Source organism: Salvia hispanica, chromosome 4, assembly GCF_023119035.1.
Source record: "Salvia hispanica cultivar TCC Black 2014 chromosome 4, UniMelb_Shisp_WGS_1.0, whole genome shotgun sequence".
NCBI lineage: Eukaryota > Viridiplantae > Streptophyta > Magnoliopsida > Lamiales > Lamiaceae > Salvia > Salvia hispanica.
The window spans coordinates 39225458-39237892 of NC_062968.1; the positions used below are offsets into that span (position 1 = coordinate 39225458).

A 12435-nucleotide genomic window follows, 5' to 3' on the forward strand; every position below is an offset into this window, starting at 1 on the left:
AGAAAGAAAATCCAATCCAAATTTGCATTTCTCTCCTCATTCTAGAAATTCGTTTCACATTACCTCAACAGTAAATTCGAGTGTGAATTAAAAAAATTGTATTTTATTTATATTATTTAGTAGTAATATATATAAAATACATTAATCGTTATTAACGGTAGAAAAAGAATGATATAATTAAAAAGAGGAATCAGGCTTTGTATTTTCGCATTCATTTATTTATTTTCTCCTGACACCTAAGCAAATCTGAAAAGAAAATCATTCTTTTCCTATAAGAAAAATCTGTCTTTTTTCCTGATTTTCACACCATATTTTCACACCACCCTTTTCATATAATATGAATCACCAAACCCTTTTTTCTTGAGATTTTTTTCCCTTTCCACCAAATCTTCCTCAATAATTCTCCATCTTTGTGTTCATTATATATGGATCACCATCACCAGCAGCTCCACCAGCAATACTCGGAATCCGTCGGCGGCAGCGATAGGTTCCCGCAATGGAGCATTCAAGAAACCCGGGATTTCTTGCTTATCCGGGCCGAACTCGACCCGAATTTCATGGAGACGAAGCGTAATAAGATGCTTTGGGAGGTGATTTCGACTCGGATGAAAGAAAAAGGCTATAGCAGAAGCGCGGAGCAGTGCAAGTGCAAATGGAAAAACCTCGTCACCAGATACAAGGTATGTGTTTGTGTTTGTGTTTGTTTGTTCGTTTCTTTTTTATTACCGATCATCGATATTTCATCAACAAGTTAGTTTCTAGCAGAAGCAAAATGATTATATTAGTACCAATTTATTTGATTAAGTAAAAATGGATATTTAGGGATGTGAAACGATGGAGACGGAAGCGATGAGGCAGCAATTCCCATTCTACAACGAGCTGCAGACGATATTCGCGACGAGGATGCAGAGAATGCTGTGGCTGGAGGCGGAGGGGAGTGGCACGGCCTCGAAGAAGAAGAAGGCGGCGCAGCTATCGTCGGACGAGGAGGAGGAGGGGGAGGAGGAGAGCGACGGGCAAAAAGGTCATAAAAAGAAGATGAAGAAATTGAAGGGAGGTGCAAGCAATCTTAATTCGAATGTTTCGGTGGTGGCGGGAGTGAGGGAAATGATGGATGAATTCATGAAGCAGCAAATGCAGATGGAGATGCAGTGGATGAAGGCGTACGAGGCGAGGGAGGAGGAGCGGAGGATCAAGGAGATGGAGTGGCGGCAGACGATGGAGGCGTTGGAGAATGAGAGGATGATGATGGAGAAGAGGTGGAGAGAGAGGGAGGAGCAAAGGAAGATAAGAGAGGAGGCTAGAGCTGACAAAAGGGATGCTCTTGTTACAGCTCTCTTGAACAAGCTTAGAAGAGAAGATAGTAACATGTAAGAATTTCTTTTGCAAGATAGTATATCTTCTTTGTTAACTTCTTTATAACTTAATTTAATTTTATAGTATTGATTTATATTGCGTCTTAGTTTTTTCATGATTAATTAATGTGTCATTGTTAAGCATATTGGGAGTTTAATTTCATGACTAGGGATTGCACGAGTCTTGAAATTTCTTGGAAGAGAAGTCAGAAAATGATACTATTGTGTTAAGAGATGTGAATCCCATTTAATGAAGGTTGATATTTTCTTCTTATTGGTGAGAAAAAGGTGAAATGAATCTCTACCTAGCTAGTTCTTGCAACTAAATAATTATTGCTCGTATATATTATTGTGTGTATTTTTACTGCATGATTAGTGATTTAGTGATAAAAGTAAATATGGATGTTATGTTCAGGTTGAAAAATCATAGTACTCACTAATTAATTAACAAGTATTATGAGGATTATGTGATGCAAATACTTGCTCATCATTTTATGTTTTAAAGTATTGTATATATTGAAGAAAAAAGATAGTACTACAAGATTTATCTAGTTGAATAATTTATTTGTGGATGTTTGGGAATACAAATGGATTAAGCAACAACATTGATGATTAGCTTATAACTAAGGTGGTGTGGCCATTCACATTATATATAGGGTCACCATTCATGAGTAGAGTAATCACTACGCAAATACAGTTGTATTGTCATGAAATATCTGTAAATTTGCGTAGTTTATTTCCCCTAGTCACTATATTGTCATGAAATTAAATTCATGATATTCAAGCATAGCATAAAGTGAATGCATTTGATTTGTAAAAGAATATTAAATCTGGGGTATTTTCCATTATTTTTATACTATGTATATTTAATCATTTTCTCGTTTGAGCTTGTTCTTATAAAGTTTTTCCGAGGAGAGACAGGTGAAATTACATTATAATGAAGAGAAAGTAGACTAATACCGTGGTATTTTTTTGTTTATTTTAGGGTAACAACCGTATATTTACATTTGTATAAGAAATGAATGTTGAGTTTTTTCATACTAAAATATGTTTGTTTGCGTTTTACATATGAATCATTTTACATTGTGTTGAATGTGGAATATATATCACAAAATATCTACGGATGTGTCATCAAATATTTTATGTGTTTTATCCTAAGATTTCCATTCCGATCCTAAGAGATAATATTCGTTCATTTAATCTATCATTTGTCAAATAAATAATAAGTGTGTGTAGCAAATATTTTTAATAGGAGATTCAAAAAAGTGAATATTTTTAATAGGAGAGAGACCTGGAGTTGTTCGCCTTTTTATAATTTTACTTAGGTTTCTGTTTTCTTCATTTTCAGTGCAGTTTTAGTCTTTAAATGGGAAGATCGAATTTAATAGAAATTTTTGTATTCATAAGCTAGTGGCTAGGGCAGCCGATCGAACTAGGGCTGGCTAAATGTACCGTAATATCGCACTTATCGTACCAAAAAAATACCGGAAATACCGAATTTGCGGTATATCGCAAGTTGCATACCGATAGATTTCAGTACGGTAGAGGTATAGATTTCCCTATACCGCGGTATACCACAAGATACCACATTTACGATATTTGCCAAAAATTCGATATATATGTTGTATTTAAAATTTATATAAAAAATAGTTAATACTACCTCCGTCCCTGAAAGTATGACACAGTTTACCATTTCGGTCCGTCCATGAAATTTTGACACACTTCACTTTTACCATTTTTTGTAGTGGACCTCATATTCCACTAACTCATTCCTACCCACATTTTATTATAAAACAAATACTTTTAAAGTAGGACCCAAATCCACCAATTTTTTCAACTCACTTTTCATTACATTCTTAAAACCCGTGCTGGGTCAAAGTGTGTCAATATTTGGGGGACGGAGGTAGTATATTAAAATCCCTAACCCTACTTCCATATTTTAGTTCAACCGCCCCTAACCCCAAACACACTCACGCAGAGATGCAAATCAAGTCCACTGTATAGATTTGATTGTGGTATAGTTTTAATCTTTTGGACATTATTTAAATAGGTGAAATTTTATTTTAAATATTTGGCTATAATAGAATTTTTTTGGTATGAAACACAAATATAACGGTATGTCATACCTTATTTTGGTATACCGTACTCGGTATGTCAATACCTTATTCCGGTATAACGTAAAAGTACGGTATACCGCATAGACGGTATGGTAACGGTATCAGAAATAATCATACCGAATTTTCGGTAAGGTACAGGTATGACATTTTCTCATACCGCAATTTGCGGTACGGTATGCGGTATGATATTCTCGGTGCGGTATATTGTACCGTGCCACCCCTAGACCGAGCAGACCCCACCCCATTCGTCATTAATTTATGTTACTTTCTTCGTCCCTGATAAAGATGAACTTTTAGTGGGGCACGAGTTTTAATACTACAAAATTAGTAAAGTAAGAGAGAAGAGAAAATATAGTGGATCGTAAGATCTACATAATTAGTAGTGTTTATATTGCCTAAATTACAAAGCTAATAATTTTCAGGAACAGACTAAAAATGAATTGTTCATATTTATTAGAGACAGGAGGCCTGAAGGAGTATTATACTGAAGCACGGTTCCTAACTAATTGCTTAATTATGCTAATACAGTTCATTCGTATTGATAATAAATAGAGTGACACTTCATTCATATTGATAATACTCTTTTTCTCAGTCCACAATTTATTCGTATTGATAATAAATAGAGTGACACTTCATTCATATTGATAATACTCTTTTTCTCAGTCCACAATTTATAGTTTTACTTTGACACAGCACAGATTTAAGAAATTGTGAAAGAAAGTGGTAGAAAAAGTTAGTGGAATATAAATCTCACTTTTATACTCCCTTCGTTCTCGATTAAGAGTCATACTTTGATCGGGTACGGATTTTAAGAAATGTAAAGAAAAGTTGGTTGAAAATGTTAGTGGAATGAGGGACCCATTTTTTTATATAGGTTTTATAATAAAATGTGAGTGTAGTGAGTTAGTGGAATGTGGGACCTACTTACCATTTATGGTAAAAATGAAGTGTGACTCTTAATTGAAGACGGACCGAAATGAAAAAGTGTGACTCTTAATCGGGGACGGAGGGAGTATATTTTTAGTTTTATAGTAGAATATGAATGTAAGAATTTAGTAGATGGTAGGATTAACTACCTAAAATGTAAAAAAGCAATTGAAATTTTAAATTACGGACATCCCACAATAGCAAATTGAGTATTATTTTATGGACGGGGTAATTGACACCAGAAACACTATTTAAAATTAAAATAGAGTGAACCAAATGGTCAGGGGATCGATCCCTGCCTTTGGGTATGGAGCAACTTTAAATCCTTGGGCCAGTTATCCCACTCATTGAGGTGCCTACAAATCAGTGCGGGGAATAGTCACTGAGCCTACCAGTAGATATCCTTGGTAATTACCAAAAAAAAATAATAATAAATTAAAATAGAGTTACTTAATATCTCTAACAAAATATCAGGAAATCGAATTCATGTTCTTTAATTTCAAGTAAAAAAATAGTTTCGAAAACTACCACCACATCCAAATTCACCTTTATCATCCTTCGATGAGGAAAAAAAAAAGTTTCTTTATTGGCAATTATATTTGGAATATTATGGATTAGATATATTGTGACTTAATTAATTATAGCTAGATTATGAATTAATTAAAGCATGCATCATGAAAAGAATCATTGGTCCAGGATCCATATCATAATTAAAGTACATATACTATATATGATACACGATAAAGTTTAGTCATACAAAATACGAGATTATCTAGCTTTTTTTATAAAGAACTATTGTATTGGAATTGGTCATGCACTCAGAATACATGTAGAAATTATTAGTGGTGAATTCATCTACAAAATCTGATCAAATGCTGAAATCACATAAAGCAATAAGTAGAGTATATTTTTTGTGTCGAATTGTTCAACATGCAATATTTATTGTGAATCCAGATGTGATCTTATTTTTTATGTGTAATCATTAGATAAATGATGATAGTAGTATATTATTTAAATATAACAATTCTTATGGAAATGGAAAGAAAAAGAACGATTCAAATTTAGCATTGAATGAGGAGAATAAAATTTGAATTTAGGCATAAAATCGTGTTACATAATGAAACAGGGTTGCAAAATGACATACTCCCACATTTTAGTGCACCGCACATAGACTTATCAGATAGTTCGATCAGTGTGTGAGTTGGTCAAGTGATAGAGGTTAATAATGTCTGATGCCAAAGGTCTCAGGTTCGAGTTCTCCGTAGCACGGCCTTTAAATTTATGTTCATTCAATAATAAAAAAAAGGTTGGGTCGCTTGTTATGGGCTAGTCTAGGAAGTAGGACCTCCCTATTTTAGAAATGGAACGAGCTTGAGTTGAGCTTATATATTGTAACGAGTTTGAGTTAGCTTTTTTTAAACCCAAGACTGACCAAGGGCCAAACTTATTAGAAGTTTGTCCAAATTCTGGACCAATCGAGGCTAGGGGTGGCTCAAACATATATTCCCTTCATCTGCCATTTATATTCTCATTTGGACTCAACGCGAGTTTTAAGAAATTATTTAATTTTATGAAGAAAAAATGGAGAAATGAATTAGTGGAATATGGACCTCACTTTTATATACTCCCTTAGTTCCATAGAAATAACCATATTTCCATTTTCCAAATAGTCCATACCCATTTATGAAAACATTTTTCTCCTTCTCTTTTATTTTATTATTTATGAGTCTTACCATTACTACATAATTTCAACTATTTTTTTTTTAATCTCTCTTATTTTACAAATTATATATTAAAATTCGTGTCAATCAAAATTATCTATTTCTATGGGACGAGAGAAATATTTGTTTTATAGTAGTAAAATGTGAACGAAATGAGTTAGCTGAACGGTGAGGTCTATTTACCTAAATGGAAAATAGTAAAAATGACTTTAAAATTGTAGACTAAGTCAAAAGTAAACTGGAACATTTTTTAAAAGATGGAGGGAGTAATGAATTAACTAGTCTAATAAGTTGGCCCATTTTACACATCTCATTGGGCCTGGAATGGATCGATTGGATTGAAGATATACATTTGTGATTTGATATACAATTTGGGTAAAATGAAATTATTTACTCTATATTGAGGCAGTACAAGAATTACATTTACCATATCTGTATTCGCCTAGTGTAAAAGCTCTTTGCACGGCAAAATCGGGAGCTCCGTCGCAAAAATGGATCGGGCACAGCTTCTATTGGTAGGTCTGCCCCTTTTCCTCTTCTGCTCCGACATCTTCAGCCTCTTTTCTCCAGCGCCGTCGAAGCCTGCCGCTCCCCACCACCACCACCACCACCACCCCGATTCGCAGCCACTGATCCAGCCCCGCCACACACCCCTGGAATTTCCTACTCAGGTCCCCGATATCATCAACAATTTGAGAATATGAATTGGAATTAATTGTATTCTGCGATAGATGGATTTTTAATTTTACTGAACTCGAATTATTATGAGTAAATTACTGTATTTGTTTATATTGTGTCTTCATTGATGTATTAGGTTTTGTTTATCTCCCCTAATTTGGATTGAGATGGTGTGGATTTATCTATGAATCATGAGTAACTATTCATTACCAATTTCGTGTACTCCTCTTAAGACTTAACGCACTTTGTTTCTTTTCCTTTTTGTTTCAGAAAGCAAGCGGGATTGGTTATGGAAACACTGTTAGCATTGATTTTTGTTCATCCTGTTCTTACAGGTATTTATAGACACACACATATACCCAATTCTGATGGAAATTTAGTAGTTATGGTTGAGCTAACTTGTTAAAATTTTCAGGTGAGGTTTGATTATCTTTGCAGTAGTTGTTTACAGATTCTTTATTTATGCCTACTATTTTTTGTATTGAAGAGGAAAAAAGGGGAATGATTTACCGTGCATTGATCGTGACTTGTGTGAGAATACATGAAGAGAGATTGAATATCTTTTAGGAATGTTAGAATTGGATTTGTTATCTTTCGACAAAAGTTTGTTTGTCCTCTAGATATATGCTTGAGAACGTCACATGAGTAACCGTGAAGGCAAAAGAGTGATCAAGAGTGGAAAATCACAGAAATTGAGTGTAAAAATAAAGTTTATCCTATATCGTAGCAGTTCATTTATCTGCCTCTGTTTTGGCAGAGGGACCGCTGTCACAATGAAGAATATGTTAGAAAGTCAGTTTCCTGGGATCAATGTTGTTCTTGCAAATTATCCTCCTCCTCTGCCTAAGCGCTTGTTGAGCAAGGTCGTGCCAGTTGTACAATTTGGCGTGATTGGCGTCATAATGGGCGGTGAGCATATTTTCCCGAGGCTAGGATTAGCTGCACCACCCCAATGGTACTATTCCATGCGTGCAAATAGATTTGGGAGCATGGCAAGCACTTGGCTACTTGGAAACTTCGTTCAGTCCTTCTTGCAAAATTCTGGTGCTTTTGAAGTGTACTGTAATGGTGAACTGGTAATGTTTCTCCTATCTTTCATCACTAATTCTTATTTATATATGTTACAGACTGGTAGTTTGTAGTGATAAATTTTCGTTATCAACTTGTTTTGCCTAGATTCTGGAACTATAGGATTTATGGGGATGCAACCTTACTATATTAAAAAATTAAGTGAGAATACGAATAAGTTAGGGCTTGTGATCTTCTCCAAGGTAATTGAATCTGTACATACTGTGGCGGAAGATGGGTCTTTTCCTTTGTGCATTGCTCCTCAAAAGGTGTAATGTTGCCCCATAGTTAGCAACTGCAGAAGGTGTCGATTAGAATATTTTAACAGAGTCAAACAGGTGGTAGTTGTATAGTCGCATACTTGTTTTCTAGCAAAGTGATTCCTGACTCCATTGTTTTTCTTATGCAGGCATTCTCCAAACTTAAGGAGAATAGGTTCCCCGGAGAGATAGAGTTGAAAGAACTGGTTACTCGTAGGATTGTTAATTCAAGAGTGATCATTTGATTTTTATGGCTGATGGAGGGCACTCGATGCAAGAGTTTTAAAGAATATCGGTAAACATTAGTCCTAGTTTAATCTATAGAACTTTATGTTTTCCTCATAGAATAGCACGTGTATTTGAAAGATTAGTTCTTGTCATTTATAAAGTCATGCTGCTCGTATTCTGCAGTAGTTTTCCATTTCGAATTTTATAGCAACGTTATACTACTGTACATGGATGAAAAGCAAGTCGCAACAATGGTATAAAGTATAAACAATGGCAGTGACTACAAAAATGGAGGCTAAATGCTTATCTATATGTGTTCCATTGCTTTGGCTTGACAAGTTCATAGCCAACAGATCTATACATAATACACAATACATATTATGTAGTCTCTGTTATAAATGCAACGCCTGTATCAACAGCTACATAACCTTCAATTCAACCAACAAAACATTATTGAAGATCCAAAAGTGAAGGATTATGTTAGAATGCTAGGTTAAGTAGATTCCTTTAAAAGGAAAACTAGATAATACTACTCCATAAGCTAATGTTTTACATAAGCTATAGCCTATAAAAGTTGGTTCAGTAGATTGCTCAACAGTGAACACATACCACCCTTTATTCTTTCGGATAAATTTCCATTAAGAGAAAAAAACAAAATGAGTCATATTTTCGTATGATAATGAATTAACCAAAAATAATCGTTTAAGTTATCTATTATAGTTGCAACCATTGTATATCAATTGGGGATGTAGCTCAGATGGTAGAGCGCTCGCTTAGCATGCGAGAGGTACGGGGATTGATACCTCGCATCTCCATATGTTTTTATTTTAAAAAAAACTGGCACGACGCACAAAATGTCATGTCACTGAATGTTAGCTTAAACGACGACTGATTGCAGTGAAAACTAAAATAGGCGACGAAAAGATGCATAATTGTATAGTTGCGGTGAAAATTAAAATAGGCGACGAAAAGATGCATAATTGTATATTACTCTATGGCCATGTTTGGTTGTCAGAATTTTTTTGGGAAAGTAATCTTCTGATTCCTTAAATTTTAAATTCATGTGTTTGTTTTGGTTTATAATCAAACTGGGAAAGTAATCAGAATCCGAGAATAAGGAAAATTAGTACAACTTTCCAGGATTCTGAATCATAACTTTTCTTAGGTATTCTTTTTCTCAGTTTTAGGATTTCTACATATTTAAGTAATATAGTATAGTTTTAATAATAATAATAATAATAATAACCTAATAATAGTAATAATATAATAATAATAACAATAATAATAATTCCAATGTTTTAAAAATAATTTAAAATTATAAATCATACTTAATTTCACTATAATAAATAACTATAATTGAAATTATCATAATTATAATTATATTTTATAACAATTCATTTTAGTAATAATAATTTATTAAATAATTCAAATATAATTCTATAATATAAATCTTTAATAAATAATAACTATTATATTTTATAAATTGATAATTAATCGATAAAGTCATAGTGCAATTTTAATTTATAAAATTTATTCAATTATAATATCCTTGAATATTATAATTATAATATAAATATTTATTATTATAATAAATGAGTACTATAATACTCCATGTAACTATAATTATATTATTATATAGTATTATGATGGATAATCCATATTTAAACTATCCATCGTAAATAAATATAGTAATATAATTATTATTATTTGTTAATAATAATTTATTAAAAAATTTACAATATTATTATTTTTTATTTATAAAAAATAATAAGTATATTTTTAGTTTGGTGTTTAAATTAAATAAAAATTTAAAATCTTGATATTGTCCAAACACAGGAAAGTAAAGTTATTAGGAATCATATTCCCGGTATTCATTTTCCTATGAATCATTTTCCTTGCCAACTTTACTTTCCTGCCAACCAAACATGACCCATGTGTTTTTAAAAACTATGGACTATTTCCTTTTTAGTATGTTCCTAAAAAATAGTATGGTTTTTCTAATTTTGGAAACTCTTTTCTCTTCTCTAATGAGGTGAGACTCATTCTCCACTAACAATACTTTATTTACTTTTTCTTTCTATCTCTCTCTTAATTTATCAATTATGTAAAAAAATCTGTGTCAAACTAAATGTTCATACTTTTTAAGGATGAGGAATATCATTTATCGTATTATTTTATTTTAAAAAGAGAAAAAAAAATGAAGAAAAAGCTACTCCCTCTATCCGCCATTAGAAATCTCATTTGAGTTTGGCACAAGTTTTAAGAAATATAAATAAAAGTGGATGAAAAAGATAGTTGAATGTTAGACCTATTTTTATATAGTTTTATACTAAAATATGAGTAGAATGAACTAGTAGAAAGTGAAGTATACCTACCATTTATAAGAAAAAATGAATCATGACTTCTAATGACTGATGGACTAAAATAATAAATCAAGACTTCTAATTACAGATGAAAAGGGAGTACCATACTTTAAAGTTTAGATTATATATACTTCACATCTTTATAACCTTTACCCCTTTTTCTTTTTCTTTTTTACTTATGTCATGATGTTCCAAACTTAGATTATGAGCGATTTCTAAAGTATGACATTAATATAGTTAAATTTAAATATAATTATTCCTTCAGTTTTTTAAAAATAGATACTTTGAAAATAACATGGGTTTTAATACTCTCTCCGTTCCAAGGTAGTTGAGTTGTATTCCTTTTAAGTTTGTCCAATGATAGTTGAGTCATTTCTTTTTTTGATAATAACATTATTTCATCCCTCACTTTATTCTCTTTTAATCTCTGTAACTTTATTCTCTCTCTTACTTTACTCTCTCCACTTTAACCTTTAAAATGTCAATTTCTTAAATCTCGTGCCCAAAAGAAATGTCCCAACTACCTTGAGGCGGAAGGAGTATAAAATTGGTAAAGTAAGTGAGAAGAAGAAAAAAAAAATGGATAAAGTAAGAGAAAGAAGAGAAAAAGTAGTAAAATTAGTGTTGGTGGATTGTAGTGTCCATTTCCTAAAATAATAAGTTTCATTTTACTTTTAGGAATGACTAAAGGCCAAAACTAGTACTGAACATATGCACATTTTATGATTTTGGTCCTAAACATTATCTTTTAAATTTTTGGGTCCAAAACATATCAATTCGGATCACAATTGGTCCAAAGTTAAATTTTCCGTCAAATATTAACGGTCAATGTTTTTAATCACGATTTTGACCAAATTAAGATGATTAATAAAACAACAAAATTTAGCGAGGGAACAAATCCGTCACTAATTGGGAGATTCCAAAAAAAAAAAGGAATCCAAGTGTTTGTGTGAAAGAGAGACTGTGCATCCAAAAATAAAATCAAAAATCTATTCGGAAACTCCTCCCCTCCGCCGCCTTCCTCCTCCGCAGTTTCGATTATGGACCCTAATTTGACCCAATCGCAGCAGCCGCCGGTCTACAACATCAACTAAAACGATTTCCACGACATTGTTCAGAAGCTCACCGGCTCGCCAGCGCACGAGCGGTTACCGGCGCCGCCGGCGCCGCAGCCCAGGCCGCCGAGGTCGCGCTTGCAGAGGATTTGCCCCCCTCCCCTCGCTCAAATCGTCAATCGTCCCCAAATTAGCGGCGTCCAGCCGCCGCTACCGTCCGTTCACCCAGCGGCGGAGTCACTGATTTCCGCCTTCATGCGGTTTTTCCAGATCTCGGCTTCAGCTTCTTCGTCTAATTGGCCTTCTGCTCATCAGCCTACGTCTAACTAAATCTGAAAAAAAAAATTGAAAATGAACCTTGAGTAAAGGGTGCCGCAGTCGCATCAATACTCTCTTGTGCCGTAGGTTTTCGAATGAGCTTTCCAGTTGGAATTGACAGCGTAGTTCTTCGAGCATTTCTTGCACTTGTCCAAAAAATGCTTCTCTCTTTCTCTCCATCCTTGACACACAAACACAGAGATACAAACACTTGGACTCCTTTTTTTATTAGTCCCAATTAGCGACGGATTTGTTCTGTCGCTAAATTTTGTTGTGTTATTAATCTTAATTTGGTCAAAAACAATTTAAAACGTTAGACCGTTAATATTTGACAGAAAAGTTAAC

At 33.4% G+C, this 12435-nt stretch overlaps 2 protein-coding genes and 1 long non-coding RNA gene across 3 annotated transcripts; 2 read left to right on the forward strand and 1 right to left on the reverse strand.

Annotated features, from left to right (window-relative positions):
* The first annotated feature begins 304 nt into the window (after window positions 1-304).
* On the forward strand, window positions 305-1627 carry LOC125220047 (trihelix transcription factor GT-3b). Its single transcript, XM_048122162.1, has 3 exons — window positions 305-680; window positions 823-1370; window positions 1526-1627. Exons 1-3 carry the CDS (start codon window positions 426-428, stop codon window positions 1584-1586), a joined length of 864 nt encoding a protein of 287 aa, XP_047978119.1. The 5' UTR covers window positions 305-425; the 3' UTR covers window positions 1587-1627.
* Window positions 1628-6534: 4907 nt separating this feature from the next.
* On the forward strand, window positions 6535-8547 carry LOC125222491 (selT-like protein). Its single transcript, XM_048125134.1, has 4 exons — window positions 6535-6791; window positions 7069-7133; window positions 7556-7874; window positions 8276-8547. Exons 1-4 carry the CDS (start codon window positions 6612-6614, stop codon window positions 8369-8371), a joined length of 660 nt encoding a protein of 219 aa, XP_047981091.1. The 5' UTR covers window positions 6535-6611; the 3' UTR covers window positions 8372-8547.
* Window positions 8548-11642: 3095 nt separating this feature from the next.
* On the reverse strand, window positions 11643-12269 carry LOC125222492. The gene is made up of 2 exons (XR_007176569.1): window positions 12130-12269; window positions 11643-12064 (listed from the first exon to the last, which is right to left on the reverse strand). It is a non-coding gene; the product is annotated as an uncharacterized LOC125222492 (long non-coding RNA).
* Between the last annotated feature and the right edge of the window lie 166 nt (window positions 12270-12435).

Coding starts and splice junctions, on each gene's coding strand:
- LOC125220047 (XM_048122162.1), top strand. CDS start 426: ATGGATCACCATCACCAGCAGCTCCACCAGCAATACTCGGAATCCGTC. Junction 681..822: donor ACCTCGTCACCAGATACAAG/GTATGTGTTTGT, acceptor ATGGATATTTAG/GGATGTGAAACGATGGAGAC. Junction 1,371..1,525: donor AGAAGAGAAGATAGTAACAT/GTAAGAATTTCT, acceptor TTTCATGACTAG/GGATTGCACGAGTCTTGAAA.
- LOC125222491 (XM_048125134.1), top strand. CDS start 6,612: ATGGATCGGGCACAGCTTCTATTGGTAGGTCTGCCCCTTTTCCTCTTC. Junction 6,792..7,068: donor CCCTGGAATTTCCTACTCAG/GTCCCCGATATC, acceptor TTTTTGTTTCAG/AAAGCAAGCGGGATTGGTTA. Junction 7,875..8,275: donor TGTACTGTAATGGTGAACTG/GTAATGTTTCTC, acceptor TTTCTTATGCAG/GCATTCTCCAAACTTAAGGA.